Below are 19,221 nucleotides of genomic sequence, written 5' to 3'. Positions count from 1 at the left end.
AGCATATGCATTTGAGTTACTAATCATCACCACAATGAAGATATAGGATAGTTCCACCAAACCCAGCTTGGGAAACAGTGAGATCCCATCTCTTTAAAAAATTTTAAAATTAGCTGAGCATAATGGCACACGCCTGTAGTCCTAACTACTTGGGAGGCTGAGGCAGGAGAATTGCTTGAACCTGGGTTGCGGTGAGTTGAGATCACGTTACTACACTCCAGCCTGGGCGACAGAGTGTGACTCTGTCTCAAAAAAAAAAAGGAAAAAAGCAAGCTAATAAATAAATGGACAAACAGCCCTAGGATAATTCTGACTCAACAGTAGGGCAGCCAACAGGGCTCACATTAGTTTAATGAATTAGATTCTGAGTTATTCACTTGAACTAGAAATGTAACTACTTCTAAATACCTAAACATAAAATATATTAAAGTTTGAGCTGGGCGCAGGGGCTCACACCTGTAATCCCAGCACTTTGGGAGGCTGAGATGGCCTGATCACCTGAGGTTAGGAGTTCGAGACCAGTCTGGCCAACACAATGAAACCTGTCTCTACTAAAAATACAATAAATTAGCTGGGCCTGGTGGTGCGCGCCTGTAATCCTAGCTATTCAGGAGGTTGAGGCCAGGGAATTGCTTGAACCCGGGAGGGGGAGGCTGCAGTGAGCCTAGATCAAGCCACTGCACTCCAGCCTGGGCGACAGAGTGAGACTCCGTCTCAAAACAACAAACACACACAAAAATATATATATTAAAGTTTGAATCAGCAAAACTTTTAAAAAGTATGATTTTTAGCTACTTTAAATTTGGGAAGGAATTCTTAATGCAATTGCACATAAATTTCATAAATTTCAGTGGGGGTAGGAAACACCCACCTACCACTCCCAGGCTAAGCTGCCTCTGATCTCTTTGCATAATATTCTACAACACGATAGCTAAGCTATGAGCCTTTCTGTCTTTGGTACACAGCAAGTACACTTAAGACTTTCAGGGAAGCTGAGAGAAACAGATGTTGGGGCTCAGGACATACTACCTCAAATGTCACTCTGGGGGACTAGCATATGCCCTCCTAAAATATACTTCTTTCGTGGCATGTTTTGAGCTGGTTATTCTGAGAAACCTGCAGACATAGGAATAGCTCTGAAAAGCTTTCCTTTTGTAAAATAAATGTTATGTCTATAAAGGAAATCTATATTAGTAAAGTATCTGTATCAGAAAGAGGGCTGTCTCAAGATAACATTTATTACCTGAGAGACTTTTTATCTGCAAGGCTGGACAAACTTTCTTCACCATGCATTTCCCCTCTTGCCCTCCTGTAGCTTATCACTGCCTCTCCCAAGGCCCCAAGCCCCATTCTTTTTGTAAGATGGATTCTTGCTCTGTCGCCTAGGCTGGAGTACAGTGGTGTGATCTCAGCTCACTGCAACCTCTGCCTCCCCTGGGTTGAAGCGATTCTCCCACCTCAGCCACCTGAGTAGCTGGGATTACAGGCATCCGACACCACACCCGGATCATTTTTTTTTTTTTTGAGGCGGAGTCTCACTCTGTTGCCCAGGCTGGAGTGCAGTGGCACCATCTTGGCTCACTGCAACCTCCATCTCCTAGGTTCAAGCAATTCTCCTGTCTCAGCCTCCCCAGTAGCTGGATTACAGGAACCCACCACCATGCTTGGCTAATTTTTGTTTTTAGTCAGGCTGGTCTTGAACTCCTGACCTCAAATGATCTACTCGCCGGGCCTCCCAAAGTGCTGGGATTACAGGTGTGAGCCACCACACCCCAACAAAGTTTTGTATTTTTTTTTGAGATGGAGTCTCGCTCTGTCATCCAGGCTGGAGTGCAGTGGGGTGATTTCGGCTAACTGCAACCTCCACCTCTTGGGTTCAAGTGATTCTCCTGCCTTAGCTTCCTTAGTAGCTGGGATTACAGGCACCTGCCACTACACCCAGCTAATTTTTTTTGTATTTTTAGTAGAGACAGGGTTTCACCATGTTGGTCAGGCTGGTCTCGAACTCCTGACCTCATGATTCACCCACCTCAGCCTCCCAGAGTGCTGGAATTACAAGCATGAGCCACTGTGCCCAGCCGCTAATTTTTGTATTTTCAGTAGAAATGGGGTTTCACCATGTTGGCCAGGATGGTCTTGATCTCCTGACCTGATGATTCACCCACCTCAGGCTTCCAAAGTGCTAGGATTACAGGTGTATACCACCGTGCCCAGCCAGACATAATTCTTTGTTGGGAAAGAAAATAGTTAATTAAAAGAAGTTTGGGAGTATACTTCCCAGGGGAGGACAGATTGTGTTTTTGGCTCAGGATGAGTTCTAGACATTTTTCTGAGGGGTTTTTGGTGTGTATGTGTGTGTGTGTCTTTACCAGTGACTCAGGTCACAGTTTTCTGAGATTTTTTTTTTTCCCTAAGATGGAGTCTTGCTCTGTCACCCAGGCTGGAGTGCAGTGGCGTCTAGGCTCACTGTAACCTCCACCTCCAGGGTTTAAGCAATTCTCCTGCCTCACCTGCTGAGTAGCTGGGATTACAGGCACGCACCACCATGCCTGCCTAATTTTTGTATTTTTAGTAGAGATGGGGTTTCACCGTGTCGGTCAGGCTGGTCTTGAACTCCTGACCTTGTAATTGGTCAATCTCGGCCTCCCAAAGTGCTGAGATTACAGGTGTGAGCCACCGTGCCAGGCCAGTTTTCTTAGTTTTTATTCTTTGAAGTTACAATAAACAGGAAGGGTCATAGACTTTAGGGTCCAGGGTAATGATCACTTTTTTTGTGCCTATTACTGAACCATTCAGGATACTCCTTGGTTGGTGACGGTGTTCATTTCAGAAGCCAACATGTGAAGAAACTCGTATAACTTTTGAAAATTTATCAACTAAGGCCCATGGCAGAATTTGAGGGTTAAGGGGTGTAATTAGTGTATAGGTAGATATAAGTGCCTTCTTTCTATATTTTGGCGTTGTAGGAATTTAGAGTAATTCTGCAGTAAGTCTCAGGAGACAATTTTCTTAGTTCTTAGAAGCTGGAAGATAAACTTTGGACAATGTATTATACTATGCCCTTTGTAATTAAATAACTCAAGATAACGTGTTAAAGTTTAGTGGAGATTTAAATTCCTGAGCTGATTAAAGAGAGCTGTTAAGACCACAGGTTTTTAAAAAATGAGTTAATAAATAATACTCTCAGAAATTGTAGGCATTATGAAGTGATGAATTGCATGTTTTTATTGTTTATTATTTTCCAATCTTGCAGAATGGCTCAGGATTAGTAACAACTGAAAATAAGACATTACAACTTAACTTGAAGGCTGGCACGAAGGGAGGACTTGGATTTTAGGCTGGCTCTGGGCTGTGTCCCTCCCATCCATGGAATGTGGAGCCATTGAAGGTTGTGGGGTCACGGTAGAGGTGCTGTCTCAGAAAGATACTCCCGATTGTGTGCGTAAATGGGCTGGGGCGGAGAAGAGAGAGGCAGAGCCCATTAGGAGACTACTGCAATATCCAGGCTGACGAGTTAAGACAGGGGCGGCAGTAAGAATGGGAAGAAATCAAAGAAAATGGTAGTGTGCGGGGCCAACAATGGACGATGAACGAACCAAGGTGTGGCCGGGTGAAAGAACCGCTCCGGGCTGTCCAGGGAGCCCCTTGACTTCCCTTCGGTCCTTAGAGCGGACGTCCTCCGACTAGCCAGCCGGGTGGCGCAAGCCTCAAGCTGGTCAGGTCAGCAAAAGCCGAACGGGAGGCAAGACACGCACGTCCCTCGGCCACCCCCCTTCCCCCGCCTCGCCCCGCCCCGCCCCGTCCCTGCACCCCGGCAGTCTCTCTAGTTTGACCACTCCCTCCTGTCCCACCATTCCCTCCGGTCCCCCGCCTTCCCCGACCCCCAGCCTCAGTCGGCCGCCGGCACCGCCCTCCGCCCCCCTCCGCCCCCTCCCGCGTGGGGCGCTTACTCGCCCGGCTGCCACGTCTCACTGCTGACATCATCAGGGTCGCTCGGCCTTAGCCAATCCGCCAGGGGGAGTCCGAGCGAAGTTCTAGCCAGCGAGTCAGAGGGGAGGGGAGCAAGGAGGGGCGGAGGGTGGAGAGGTGAGGGAGTGGGGAATGGGACAGGCGACAACCCTTCAAGTACGCATGCTCCAAACGCGCGGGTCTTGGCGGGAAAGTGAGTCCTGGACTCCGCTGCGCACCGTCTGTTTTCAGCTCGCGTAGCCGCGCTCGCGACTCCCATTCCCGGCATGCCAGGCGGTGCGGCCGCCCTCCGGCTGTGTAAAGGCTCTTCGGTCTAAGGCTTCCCTATTTCCTGGTTCGCCGGCAGCCATTTTGGGTGGAAGCGATAGCTGAGTGGCGGCGGCTGCTGATTGTGTTCTAGGGGACAGAGTGGGGGAAGACGTTTGCTCTCCCGGAACAGCCTATCTCATTCCTTTCCTTCGATTACCCGTGGCGCGGAGAGTCAGGGCGGCGGCTGCGGCAGCAAGGGCGGCGGTGGCGGCGGCGGCAGCTGCAGTGACATGTCCAGCATGAATCCTGAATAGTGAGTTCAGGACAGCACCGGTCGGCTGGGTCCGTGGGCCAGCTTGAGGGATCTTAAAGGGGGCGAGGAGGGTTGGGGCGGAAGTCGGAGCCTCAGCTGGGGTGAGGCAAGGGTGACGGGTCAGGAGAGGCTGGCGGCCGAGAGCCGGACCCCATTGTCTGACGCGGAGGGGCGGCCGGGCGGGGGAGGGGTCGGGCCGGAGGGGTGAGACGCTCGGGCCTGGACCAGGTCAGGTTGGAGGGCCTGAGTGTGGGGCGGGTGCTGAGGAACTGTGCCGAGGGGCCTGAGGCGGTGTGAAGGAGTAGCTTTTTTCGGAGGCAGTGACTTTTGAAGGAGGACTTGTTTCTGAGGGGAGGGGATGGCGTGGGAGAGCTCTCCTAGAGGGCACTGGCAGACCCTGCGCCCGCACTCTGCGGAACTGTCAGGATCCTCGGGGTGGAAACCAGCTTTACTTGCAAATCCTGAGCTTCTTGGCTCCCTCTCCTTCCATCCTCTCCGCCAGGTTTCAGGTAATATGGATGCTTTTCGGGACTGCGTGGGATTGAGGGGAATGAATAGATGGTGAGAAGCGATTAAACATTTTTAAGTTCTCTTTTTGAGTTGTGTCTTGAAAGAGTTCTTTAAGAACTCGGCGGTTCCATTGCCCTCCTAAAAACCTGGGCACTTGTGAGAAATTTTTTTTTTTTTTTAGAGGACACCTAAGTCATTTTGTCTTCTGTAGGTCAAGGAAAAAAAGCACACACACAACTAAAGCCAAGGAATGTTTTTCTGATACTACCAGATTAAAGGAACCCTGCTGTCAAGTTAAAAGAGAAACGAATGGGACCTATGATAGATCTGTATGTAGGTTTTGGATTACCTGCTTGAATGCTTGCAGATAGGGAACGATAGGCAATGAGGTTCCATGACGTGTCATGAAAAGTTAATGCATTTCTTTTTCTTGCTTACTCAAGAAGTCACCACAGCAGATGTGACACACCTGGCACCTTTCCTGGGAACTGGTGTTCACTTCCCTTGGGTAGACATTGTTGGCTCTCCTCAATGGCCCTTTAAACATTTCCTCTACAGTTTACATATATGTAAAGTAATGAGTAATGGGAAGAGATAGAATTGGTATTCCTTTTCAGTGTCAAAAGCCTTTGAGGGATGGGGGAAATGAGTATTTGTTGTAAAAGTTGAGTTTATTTGCTGCTTTGATCAATTACTGCTAAACATTTTCCCCTAAAAAGTCCACCCCACCAGTTTAGCTGACTGTCATATGTGTGTCACATGGCTCTTGCAAAATGCATTCTTCAAGTTTTGTAACACCGTGGCTTGATGCTGAAATCTTTTGCACTAAACTGAAACCATAGTATTTTATTAGAATTTTATGCTTTAGAAGTTGACAGTAGTGTACTTGTAGTGACATATTTGCTTTGTTGACAGTTAAAAAAATTTTTTTTTCAAGGGCTCCAAGGACAAAGTTGGTTTTGCACAGGTGAACAGAGTTGAACTTGAGGTTCTTAATTTAGTGGTTTTCTTGGTAACAGTAAAGAACATGGATTTACCGCTCTATCAAAGTTTATAAACCTGTACTATTAAGGGCTTTTTCTGAATTTGCTATATATATGTTTAGTACTGTAAATAGATATTCAAGATTAGTTGAGAACTTTGACAAGTTAGCCTCTGAATTTATTTCCCCTTTTGTTAAATAGGATAATTGGAATCATTATTCCTTTCAGGGTAGTGGTGAAATTCAAATGTATATAAAAGAATTTGGAAAACTGTATGAGCATTCTTCAGGTAGTATGCATAATTTTCACGAAAGGTATTCGATTAGTGCTAAGATTTAGGAATACAATCTTTATGCTTAAGGAGTTTAGGAATATAGATACAGATTTTATACATGTCAAATACCAGTAAATACAGCAAATTCCAGATGTGTGTCGTTGATGAGAGCAACAAGATTTCAGGGGGAGCTATCTGGGTTTTGGAAGACTTTGTAGAAAAGAGACCTGAAAGGAAATTATCAGCAATTAGATTTGGAGGAACAGAGGGAGTGAGGAGGAATTTTCAAGGGGGAGAAGCAGGAATGGCTCATAGATGACAAGGAAAGTAATTCTTGAGTAAATGTGGTGTCACATCATCCTTTTCTTTTGAAGACTAGATTAATGACCTCAATGGGATCAAATCCAGAAATAGTTTTTATATTTTTTCTGGCATCAAATACATGAATATCTGGCCTACTATGTTTGTAGTCTATCTAGACTGTCTAGTAAAGTAAAACAGGAATTTGGGAAAACTTTTGCTAAAGTGTTAGTGAAAATTAGGGTTAAGAGGAAGTGAGGGATATTTTATTAGAGAAGGTTACAAGGCAGCCAGCAATCAGATTTTTAGCAATCTGACTTTAGTAGTTTCTTTTTGTTTTTAATGAAGCTTGTTATCTTTGTAAAAGTAATTAGAGAAAATTTGGAAAATAAAGGAAAGAAAGAAAAGTTCTTTAGTGTTTTATCACCCAAATACAAATTCATTTGTTTTAAACATCTTGTTCCAAACTCCAAAGTCTTATGCTTTCTCTTCAATTACAACTTTAATGGGTGGATACTTTTCCTGCTTCCAGTATGTTATCTTAGTACTAACAATGGTGTATTAGCTAATGTTTACAAGTGTACTCCAGATGTTCCTTAACTTACTTTGGTTTATCATTACTAATTTATATTGTTTCTTTTAGAAATTTATAATCTATGTTATGGGTGCTGCTGAATTTGGTAGTGAAAATGGATTCTTGACAAAAAAGTTCTCAAGCAACAGAATTTTTAGATTTATATTGGTTTACATAAGAGTTGATAGCTGTATTCCCTTTTTTTTTTTTTTTTTTTTTGAGACGTAGTCTTGCTCTGCCGCCCAGGCTGGAGAGCAATGGCGTGATCTTGGCTCACTCTTACTGCAATGTCCGCCTCCAGGTTCAAGAGATTCTCCTGCCTCAGCCTCCTGAGTAACTGGGATTACAGGTCCCAGCCACCATGCCTGGATAATTTTTTGTATTGGTTTAGTAGAGATGGGGTTTCACCATATGAGCCAGGCTGGTCTTCAGCTCCTAACCTCGGGTGCTCCGCTTGCCTTGAAGGCCTCCCAAAGTGCTGAGATTACAGATGTGAGCCACTGTGCTGGGCCTTTTTTTTTTTTTTTTTCTTTTGTGAGATGGAGTCTCACTCAGTCCCCTAGGCTGGAGTGCAATGGCACGATCTCTTCTCACTGCATCCTCCACATCCTGGGTTCTAGCAATTCTGCTGCCTTAGTCTTCTAAGTAGCTGGGATTACAGGCATGCGCCACCACACCCGGCTGATTTTTGTATTTTTAGTAGAGATGGCGTTTTGCCATGTTGGCCAGGCTGAGGCAGGTGAATCACCTGAGGTCAGGAGTTCGAGACCAGCCTGGCCACCATGGTGAAACCCCAGCTCTACTAAAAATACAAAAAATTATCCAGGCGTGGTGGCTAGCGCCTATAATCCCAGCTACTCTAGAGGCTGAGGAAGGAGAATCTCTTGAACCTGGGAGGTGGAGGTTGCAGTGAGCTGAGATCACGCCATTGCACTCCAGCCTGGGCCACAGAAGGAGACTCCATCTCAAAAAAAAAAAAGCAATTAAAAATGTAATCTGAACAGTGAAAAAAGTAGGTGGAAAGGGTCAAAGCTTTTTTTTTTTTGGATCTGAAGAAAAATTTGGAATTTTTTTGAGCTAGGTATTGAAGCAGCCAGTGATTATTTCGGCACACTGGTTAAGAAATACTTAACATGGCTGGGCATGGTGCCTCATGCCTGTAATCCCAGCACTTTGGGAGGCTGAGGTGGGTGGATCATTTGAGGTCAGGAGTTTGGGACCAGCCTGGCCAACATGGTGAGACACTGCCTCTACTAAAAATACCCAGACTGGTAGTGCGCGCCTGTAATCCCAGCAACTTGGGAGGCTGAGGCAGAAGAATCGCTTGAACCTGGGAGGCGGAGGCTGCAGTGAGCCGAGATCGTGGCACTGCCCTTCAGCTTGGGAGACAGAGTGAGACACCATCTCAAAAAAAAAAAAAAAAAAGAAAAGAAAGAAATACTTAACATTATTTTCATACTAGAAACATTTTTCATAAACTGTTGGCTTCTAGTGGATTTTTTTAGTGTTGAGAAAGTCATTTTGATTGCTTCATCTTTAAGGAATGTGTTAATAATAAAGCATGTGTACCTTTCTTCAGTATACTAGCTAACTAGAGTAGGAAGAAATATAGTAGTCTACTTGGATCAACCATAATTCTTTAATGCAGAAAAATTACCTTGTTTTCAGCCCCGACCCCCTTAAGTCTATGATGGCTCCGGAATCTCTGAAAATTTTATCAGTGCTGTAGACTTTGCTTTCTTTTCATGGTAGTATCAAGGAGCATTTGACTTTTTTTTTTTTTTTTTGCCTGCATTGTATTTCAAATAATTTTTTTTTTTTTTTTGAGTTGGAGTTTCACTTGTTGCCCAGGCTAGAGTGCAATGGCATGATCTCGGTTCACTGCAACCTCCGCCTCCCGGGTTCAAGTGATTCTTCTGCCTCAGCCTCCCAAGTAGCTGGGATTAAAGACACCCACCACCACACCCCACTAATTTTTGTATTTTTAATAGTTTCTCCATGTTGGCCAGGGGTTTCTCCGTGTTTAGACAGGGTTTCTCCATGTTGGTCAGGCTAGATTCAAACTCCTGACCTCAGGTGATCTGTCTGCCTTGGCCAACCAAAGTGCTGGGATTATAGGCGTAAGCCACCGTGTCCACCCTGTTTCGAATAATTTTTTTTAAAAAACTTAAGTATTTGAAAGTGAAAGCAGGTTGTCTTTGTGACTTTTGGTGGTGGTGGTTTGAAAAACTCAAAAAAGTTTAAAGAAGAAAGATAACTAGTATTCTTGTCTAGAATATGATTTTTTAATGTCCATAGAATATCAACATCTGGTAATTCTTCCAGTAATTGAAGTTTTTCAGTAGTTGTATAGAACCTTTACAAAATATATATTGAGAATTTTAAGTGAATGAGATGATGATCTTGTAGGATCATTTAAAGATAAGAACAGAGGCCCAGCTCAGTGACTCATGCCTGTAATCCCAGCACTTTGGGAGGCCCAGGCAGGTGGATCACCTGAAGTCAGGAGTTTGAGACCAGCCTGGCCAACATGGCAAAACCCCATCTCTACTAAACATATAAAAAGTAGCTGGGTGTGGTAGCACCTGCGTGTTGTCTCACCTACTTGGGAAGCTGAGGCGGGAGAATCCCTTGAACCCTGGAGGCGGTGGTTGCAGTGAGTTGAGATTGCGCCACTGCACTCCAGCCTGGGCGACAGAGTGAGACTCCCATTCAAAAAAAAAAAAAAGATAACTGAAATTTCATGTTAAAAATTTTTTGTAGCCACTGGGCCTCCTGTGTTGTCCAGGCTAGTCTCAAACTCATGGCCTCAAGCGATTCTTCCAAAGCACTGGGTGGGCTACCATGCCCAGACTGAAATTTTGTGTCGAAAAATTTCCCTGTTTCGGCTGGGCGAGGTGGCTCACACCTGTAATCCCAGCCCTTTGGGAGGCTAAGGTGGGCGAATCACTTGAGGTCAGGAGTTGTACACCAGTGTACTCCAACCTGGGCGACAGTGAGACTCGGTCTCAAAAAAAGATAAAAATTTCCCTCTTTCATCAAATTAAGTTGAAATGAAGGAAGTTGGATTTTTTTTTTTAACCATCAAATCTTTTAGATTTTATTTTTAAATGTTGTCTTAAAGATGAAAGTGCTTCAAAATCAAATATTCCCTTGCTAGTTCTCTACTTGGCTTTTTTGTTTGTTTGTTTGAGACGGAGTCTTGCTCTGTCAGCCATGCTGGAGTGCAATGGAGTGATCTTGCCTCACTGCAACCTCCGCCTTCCAGTTTCAAGTGATTCTCCTGCTTCAGCCTCCGGAGTAGCTGGGACTACAGGTGCACACCACCACGCCCAGCTAATTTTTGTATTTTTAGTAGAGATGGGGTTTCACCATGTTGGATAGGCTAGTCTCCCAACTCCTGACCTCAAGTGATCTGCCTGTCTTGACCTCCCAAAGTGCTGGGATTACAGGTGTGAACCACTGCTCTGGCCTCTACTTGGCTTTTAAAGAGAATTTTGCTTTCTGAGTAATTTTATTTCTCAGATATCTTGGTCTTTTTAATTCTCGAAGCAGTCTTAATAATTTACCTATGTGGTAATAACATCCTTCTATATTCACATTCCATAGCAATCTGTTAGTTGTGTGTTGGATATGTGTATGTTTTTTCTTTCCTGGGTAGTTTTGACTATACCTGTGATAGTTTCACTATTTGTAGTTGTAATAGTTAAGTTTTATTTTGGATAGTAAAGAATAGTTTTTTTGTGTGTATGTATGAAAGGTATATACTTTCTTAATATATAAACATGTTTAGGGTAAAATAAAATGCTGTTTAAGGTTTTGAGATTCAAAACATTTGCCAATCACTTTTGAGTGTCTGTTTTTTGAAATACAGGGTCTTACTCTGTCACCCAGGCTGTAGTACAGTGATGTAATCAGAGCTTACTACAACCTCCAACTCCTAGCTGGGTTCCAGTGATCCTCCCACCTCAGCCTCCTGAGTAGTTGAGACTATAGGTGCATGCCACCACACCTGGCTAATTTTTTTTTGGTTTTCTTCCTAAGAATGGGATTTCAGTATGTTGCCCCAGGCTGGTCTCGAATTCCTGGTCTCAAGGGATCCGCCTGCCTCACTTTCCCAAAGTGCTGGGATTATAGGCATGGAGCCCTACGCTTGGCTGAGTTATCTTATGATGAAGAAAAACAGAAAATGGGTGTAGTGTGCCAGTGCATGAGGTATTTTAAATGTGTAGCTTACCAGTTTTTTGTTTTTTTTTTTTTGAGATGGAGTCTCGCTGTCACCCAGGCTAGAGTGCAGTGGCGCGATCTTGGCTCACTGCAGCCCCTGCCTCCCGGGTTCAGGCATTTCTCCTGCTTCAGCCTCCTGAGTAGTAGGAGCTACAGGCGCCCACCACCACGGCTGGCTAATTTTTGTAGTAGTAGAAACGGGGTTTCACCATGTTGGCCAGGCTGGTCTCCAACTCCTGACCTCAGGTGATCCACCTGCCTTGGTCTCCCAAAGTGCTAGGCTTACAGGCGTGAGCCACTGCATTTGGCTGCTTATCAGCTTTTTACCACTTTGTTGGAACTATATTTTGGAGTTTTCCTTTGAGAATTAGGCAAGATGCCCAGACTTCCCTTCCTCCCCCTTTTAGAGGGAGAGGGGAGCAATTAGACTATCACTTTGTTTTCCTAAAGAAGGTGGGGCTTTGATTACTGCTTTGATACCTGGAATGTAATTTAGGGAAGAAAATTTAGGTCTTGGCCTTTGGAACCACCCTGGGAGTGTTGCAGATTATAAATAGGTAATGGTAGAATGAGATTCAGGGGGAAAAATGGTTCTGAGGAGCCAGAGAACTAAGTGTTAGTTTGTTGGCTGACTGAAACATGTGAGAAATAGGGTACAGAAAAAGTAGGAACTAGTTTTCCTTGGTACTTCTGTGACAGGTTGGCCCAGTTGGCCAGAAAACCCTACACTGCTTTATTAAATCCAAGGTTGTGATAAGTTCCAGTTAAGTTTACTGTGTTCTATGCTTATAGATTTCCTGATTAGGAAAAGTAGTGTTACATATGCATGACTTTATTCACAAGAGGTACCATTCTTCGGAAACATCACTTTTTAATAATACTAAGTACTGTTTAACTAGCGTTCACTCTTGGTGCCAGCACGTGGCTATGGTCTTTTTTTTTTTTTTTTGAGACAGGGTCTAGCTCTGTCACCTGAGCTGGAGTGCAGTGGCACAGTCATGGCTCATTGTAGTCTCAACCTCCTGGGCTCTAGTGATCCTCCAGCCTCAGCCTCCTGAATAGCTGGGACCATATCTGGCTAATTTTTTTTTTTTTTTTGAGACAGAGTTTCGCTCTTGTTGCCCAGACTGGAGTGCAGAGGTGTACTCTTGGCTCACTGCAATCTCTGCCTCTTGGGTTCAAGCAGTTCTCCTGCCTCAGCCCCCCAGCTAGCTGGGATTATAGGTGCTTGCCACCATGCCCGGCTAATTTTTGTTTTTAGTAGAGATGAGGTTTCGCCATGTTGGCCAGACTGGTCTCGAACTCCTGACCTCAGGTAATCCACCTACCTTGGCCTCCCAAAGTGCTGGGATTACAGGTGTGAGCCATCGTGCCCAGCCTTTTTAAAAAAATTTTTTTAAGAGATGAGATGTTGCTATGTTGCTATGCTGGTCTCGAACTCCTGGGCTCAAGTGATCCTCCCACCTGAGCCTCTCAAAGTGTTGGGATTACAGGTGTGAGCCACCACATTCAGCCATCCGTGGTCTTTTTTTTTTTTTTTGTCCTTAGCTTTTCAGCACCATCTATGGTCTTTACATAGGACATTTTATACAGTCCTGCACCTCAAACTAGTGATCTTCAACAGTGAAACTCAGTGAATTATGTAATTCATGTTTTCCAAGAACAGTGATGGATTTAATTTCTCTGAATGTATTTCCTTTGTATAACAATAGTACTTAAGTGGAATTATTCTTTGTCCTTTTTCCTCTGCTTATAGACATTTTCTAGTAACTAGGACAGTTACATTTAGCCCTCCCTTTTTTTTTTTTGAGATGGAGTCCCATTCTGTCGCCCAGGCTGGAGTGCACGATCTCAGCTTACTGCAACCTCTGCTTCTCCAGTTGAAGCGATTCTCTGGCCTGAGCCTCCCAAGTAGTTGGGATTACAGGCATGTGCCACCACACTGGCTAATTTTTGTATTTTTGGTAGAGAAGGGTTTCACCTTGTTGGGCAGGCTGGTCTTGAACTCCTGACCTCAGGTGATTCGCCCGGGCCTCCTAAAGTGCTAGGGTTACAGGTGGGAGCCACCGCTCCCAGCTGCTGCTAAATTGGTAAAAGCCCATTTGAAACAATTTGGTGAAATATGTGGATAATTATGTAGTGCTTTTGTGTAGATTGATGGTTTACATCTATCCTGATGAAGAGCAGTTAGATTCATTACTTAACTAAAGTTAGTAACTAAAGTTAGTGAAATCTGAACTCCAAATTAGGCATTTCACCAGGCTCTTTTGAGCTGAACTAACCTACTATCTTTATTTTTATTTTTTAGACTAGTCCAGTGCAGTAGTGAGAAGGCGGGAAAGAGTAGAACAAGGAGTTCAACCTGTAACTGACTGTGAACAATCAGTTGAGATAACTCACTACCTTTGAAACAGCCTATTTGTATTAATTTTTTTTTTCTTTTGCAGACACAGGATCTCCCCATGTTACCCAGGCTTGTCTCTGACTCCTTGGCTCAAGCAGTCCTCTTGCCTTAGCTTCCCAGAGTGCTGGGATTACAGTCGTGAGCCACTGTGCCAGGCTGAGCTTATTCTATACTAACAAAAGTGTTCTAATTTAATTTAAGCAGTGAATTACACTTTGTATCTGGTCAGGTTCTGAGTGCTAGCTTATATATGATTTGATTTATTCTGATAGGTTTGTTTTTGTTTTTGTTTTTGAGAGAGAGTCTAGTTCTGTCACTCAGGCTGGAGTGCAGTGGAGCGGTTGCTGCCCATTGCAACCTCTGCCTCCCAAGTTCAAGTAGTTCTTCTGCCTCAGCTTCCTGAATAGCTGGGATTACAGGCGCCCACCACCATGCCTGGCTACTTTTGTGTATTTTTAGTAGAGACAGGGACAGGGTTTCACCATGTTGATCAGTCTGGTCTTGAACTCCTGACCTCAGGTGATCTGCCTGCCTTGGCCTCCCAGAGTGCTGGGATTACAGGCGTGAGCCACCACGCTAGGCCTCAAGAACTTTTTATTTTTAATTTAATTAATTTATTTATTTTGAGATCGAGTCTTGCTCTGTTGCCCAGGCTGGAGTGCAGTGGCTTGATCTTGGCTCACTGCAACCTCCGCCTCCTGGGTTCAAGTGATTCTCCTGCCTCAGCCTCCGGAGTAGCTGGGATTATAGGCACAGGCCACAACGCCTGGCTAATTTTTGTATTTTTAGTAGAGACAGGGTTTCACCATGTTGGTCAGGCTAGTCTCAAATTCCTGATCTCGTGATCTGCCCGCCTCAGCCGCCCAAAGTGGTGGGATTACAGGCGTGAGCCACTGCACCCAGGGGACTTTTGTTTTTGAGACGGAGTCTTACCCTGTCACCTAGGCTGGAGTGTAGTGGTGGGATCATGGCTCACTGCAGCCTCGACCTCCTGGGCTCTGGTGATCCTCCCACCTCAGCCTCTGGAGTAATCAGGGCTACAGGCGCACATGCATGCCTGGTAGTTTTTGTAATTTTTTTTCTTTGTTTTTTTTTTTGTAGAGACTGGATTTTGTATGTTGCTCAGGCGGGTTTTGAACTCCTGAGCCCAAGCGATCCTCCCTCCTCAACCTCCCAACGTGCTGGGATTACAGGCATGAGCCACTGTACCTGGCCTTTTTTTTACCTTAAAAGCTTTTTATTAAGAAACAACGCAAATCTTCTTGTGGTTGTGTGTGTGTGTGTACACACACACACACACGTACACGTACACACATGGAGAATTTTACCTTGGAGGAAAGCTTGGTAAAGAAAATAGCCCTTTTGACCAGATTTGGTGGCTCACACCTGTAATCTCAGCACTTTGGGTGGCTGAGGCAGGTGGATGACCTGAGGTCAGGTGTTTGAGACCAGCCTGGCCAACATGGCAAAACCCCGTGTCTACTAAAAATACAAAATTAGCTGGGTGTGGTGGCAAATGCCTGTAATTCCAGTTACTCAGGAGGCAGAGGCAGAATTGTTTGAACCCAGATTGCGGAGGTTGCAGTGAGCCGAGATTGTGCGACTGCACTCCAGCCTGGGCAACAGAGTAAAACTCTGCATCAAAAAAAAACAAAAAAAAAAAAAGGAAAATAGCCCTTTCTGTATGATCAGAGTATACTAAAGAGTTTTTTTTTTTTCCTGTTTTTTAAAATTTTTGTTGTTTATTTTACATTACAAAACATGGACTTTGTTTCAGGGGCTTACAAATTAGTTAAGAAAATGACTCATGTTTAAACAAGCATAATCAATATAACAGTTAATACAACTTAAATATTGTGATATGTTTAAGGAATAGGATGGCTAAAGATTTGGGAAAGGTGCCTATGATTTCTGTTAACAGAAAGTATTAGTTATGTAGATTCAACTGGAGAGGAACAGAGCTCCCAGAAGGACTCCAGAACCCTTGATGCTTGTCTGAGTGGGGTCAGCAATCAGCACTGAGTTCCCACAGGCCAGAAAGTTTGTATGTGTACATTATTTCCTTTAACGACACAATAATCCTGTGAAGAAAATGTCCTAGTTTTACAAACAAGGAAACAGAGGCAAAGAAGAGTTAAATGGCTTGCCCAGGGCATTCAAAGTAAGCAGCTGAGTTGGAATTTTAACTCAAAGGCTTTGGATATCACAGTACAAATAGGCTGTTTCTACAAATTTAACATTTTAGGCTGGTTGTGGTGGCTTACCCCTGTAATCCCAGCACTTTCAGAGGCTGAGGTGGGTGGATCGCTTGAGCTCAGGAGTTCAATACCAGCCTGGGCAACATGGTGAGATCCCGTCTCTACCCCCCCCCCAAAAAAAAACAGTGGCACGTGCCTGTGATCCCAGCTACTTAGGAGGCTAAAGTGGGAGGATCACTTGAGCCTGGGAGGTGGAGGTTGTAGGTTGTAGTGAGCCGAAATTGGGCCACTGCACTCCAGCCTAAGTGACAGAGTAAGACCCTATCTCAAAAAAAAAAAAAAAGAAAAGAAAAGAAAAAAAGAAATATTTTAGTCAAGTAATTAGACACTAACATTTTGTGGTCAGTTACTTTAAGAATTCATGATTAGAGGCCTGACAGATCCCCTCTCTACAAAAAATTTAAAAATAAGCTAGGCATGGTGTTGTGTACCCATAGTTTCAGCCACTCGAGAGTCTGAGGTGGGAGGATTGCTTGAGGCCAGGAGTTTGAGACCTGGGCAGCATATGAAGACCTCGTCTCTACAAAAACTAAAAATAAAAAATAGCCAGGTGTGGTTGGTGTGCTTGTGCTCCCAGCCACTTGAAAGGCTGAGGCAAGAGGTTTGTTTTTTTTTATTTATTTATTTTAAAGAGACGGGGTTTCACCATGTTGGTCAGACTGGTCTTGAACTCCTGACCTCAGGTGATCCGCCCACCGTGGCCTCCAAAGTGCTTGGATTACAGGCGTGAGCCACCATGTCTGGCCCTGAGGTTTGTTTGAGTCTGGGAGTTGGAGGCTGCCATGAGCTGTGATTGTATCATTATACTTCAGCCTGGGTGACAGAGCAAGACCTTATCTTGGTGATGCTGGTGGTGGTGGTGGTGGTGGTGGGCGGGTCTGGGGGGCAGTTAAGAAGGGTTTGTGAGGTGTGTTATTTATAAATGGGCTTAACTTTACCTTTATATCTTCGGTTGAAAGTAATTGTATCCATTCTCGTTTTTTTTGTTTTGTTATATATTTAAACTTGGAGCCTTAGAAGTCATGGATATGGCTCATGCCTATAATCCCAGCACTTTGGGAGGCCGAAGCGGGTGGATCACGAGGTCAGGAGATTGAGACCATCCTGGTCAACATGGTGAAACCCTGTCTCTACTAAAAATACAAAAATTAGCTGGACATGGTGGCGCACGCCTGTAGTCCCAGCTACTTGGGAGGCTGAGGCAGGAGAATTGCTTGAACCCAGGAGACGGAGGTTGCGGTGAGCCGAGATCGCGCCATTGCACTCCAGCCTGGGTAACAAGAGCGAAACTCCGTCTCAAAAAAAAAAAAAAGTTATGGATATGTTTCTATGAAAAGCAAATGAAGCGGAGAGCTGCCTTTTGCTGTAGAAGGCACATTTGCTGCAAAACATGTTACTGTTTTATGCCTTCTAGGCTTTGGGAATTGTGACTTGTATAATCATAGTACTTATAACTATTAGTTGGCAATTTTTAAACTTTCACTTTAGATTATATATGTCAACTCCTGTGATTGTTTGTCACCAATTGAACAGAAGCTTTGGATAAATAGCTTCAGAGTTTTTGTCTATACCTCTGAAATTTGTATTGTTACCTCATGGTTTTGGTAGGAAGAAGGAAAAATAACAATGACCACTTATTGTGCTTCTGTATGTGCCAGACAATATATGCTAGATGTTTTAGAAACATGATTTATAATCCTGATGAGAAGCCTATTTGGGTGGTAGTGGGTGCTAATTGAACTTTCCTTCTTTTTTTTTCTTTTCTTTCTTTTTTTCTTTTTTTGAGATGTTATCTTGCTCTGTTGCCCAGGCCGGCGTGCAGTGGCACAATCTCAGCTCACTGCAACCTCCGCCTCCCAGGTTCAAGCAATTCTCCCTGCCTCAGTCTCCTTAGTAGCTGGGACTACAGGTGCCTGCCACCATGTCTGGCTGATTTTTGTATTTTTAGTAGAGATGGGGTTTTGGCCTGTTGGCGAGGCTGGTTTTGAACTCCTGGCCTCAAGTGATCCATGCACCTCAGCCTCCCAAAGTGTTGGGATTACAGGAGTGAGCCGCTGCACCTGACCAGCTTTGAATTTTTAGAACACTATTCTAAACAGAACTAAATTGCAACCTGGAAAATTAATCTATTGTCTTTTATTTTTATTTTTTTATTTTGAGACGGAGTTTAATTCTGTCGCCCAGGCTGAAGCAGTGGGGCGATCTCGACTCACTGCAACCTCTGCCTCCCAGGTTCAAGCAGTTCTTTGTGTCAGCCTCCCGAGTATCTGGGATTACAGGTGCCCGCCACCACGCCTAGCTAATTTTTTTTTTTTTTTGAGACGGAATCTCGCACTCTTGCCCAGGCTGAAGTGCAGTGGCTCCATCTTGGCTCACTGCAACCTCTGCCTCCCTTGTGCAAGTGATTGTCTTGCTTCAGCCTCTGAAGCATCTGAGATTACAGGCGCCCTCCACCATGCCCAGCTAACTTTTTGTATTTTTGGTAGAGACGGGATTTCACTATGTTGGTCGGGCTGGAAGTTTTGTATTTTTAATAGAGACGGGGTTTCACCATCTTGGCCAGGCTGGTCTTGAACTCCTGACCTTGTGATCTACCCGCCTCCACCTCCCAAAGTGCTGGGATTATAGGTGTGAGCCAGCACGCCCTGCCCAATCTATTGTCTCTAAATTTAATCAAAGAAAAACGTGTAATTTTAGTGGTTGATTTTGGGAACAATTTCTTTAAGATGCTTCATCTGAATGGAAACAGTATTTGTTTTTTAATTGCTGGAGTATTTCTTTAAATTTGGAAAAGACCGTTGCCCTCTCAGATTCCTGGCAGTTGGTCATTTTGACTATTTATTTGACTGACAGGCTGCTTAGTCCACAGCTGAAGGTTTATTTAGTTTTTTTAAAAAATTATAAAAGTAATATATGCTCACTGTAAAATTCACAGTATAGATGCATATGAACTAACTAAAAGTTCTTACCTCTTGTCTCCAGCAAATGCCAGTTTTGAATTATATTCTGTGGAGTGTACTTAAAGTGAGTAAAGAAGATTATGTCAAAAATGATCATTGCAGTTGAAGTTTTTTATTAATTTCATATCCCAATTTTATTAAAATAGTATGTAGTTGAATAGTCTTGATAATTTTTCCTTAAACTTTATTTGGCCAGTGTA

The 19,221-nt window shown here is 44.1% G+C and overlaps 1 protein-coding gene across 1 annotated transcript in view; it reads left to right on the top strand.

Moving 5' to 3' along the window:
- The first annotated feature begins 4,309 nt into the window (after positions 1 to 4,309).
- RAB1A (RAB1A, member RAS oncogene family) overlaps positions 4,310 to 19,221 on the top strand; it is a 40,622-nt gene continuing 25,710 nt past the window's right edge. Inside the window, exon 1 of the mRNA XM_064364184.1 lies at positions 4,310 to 4,531. Within this exon, the coding sequence (XP_064220254.1) occupies positions 4,509 to 4,531 (23 nt within the window). The 5' untranslated portion in view covers positions 4,310 to 4,508. The remainder of the gene's footprint in view (positions 4,532 to 19,221) is intronic.

Source organism: Aotus nancymaae, unplaced genomic scaffold (genome assembly GCF_030222135.1).
Source record: "Aotus nancymaae isolate 86718 unplaced genomic scaffold, 86718_ANA_hifiasm-v0.15.2.pri h1tg000057l, whole genome shotgun sequence".
NCBI lineage: Eukaryota > Metazoa > Chordata > Mammalia > Primates > Aotidae > Aotus > Aotus nancymaae.
This window is presented reverse-complemented; position numbering and strand designations above follow the sequence as displayed.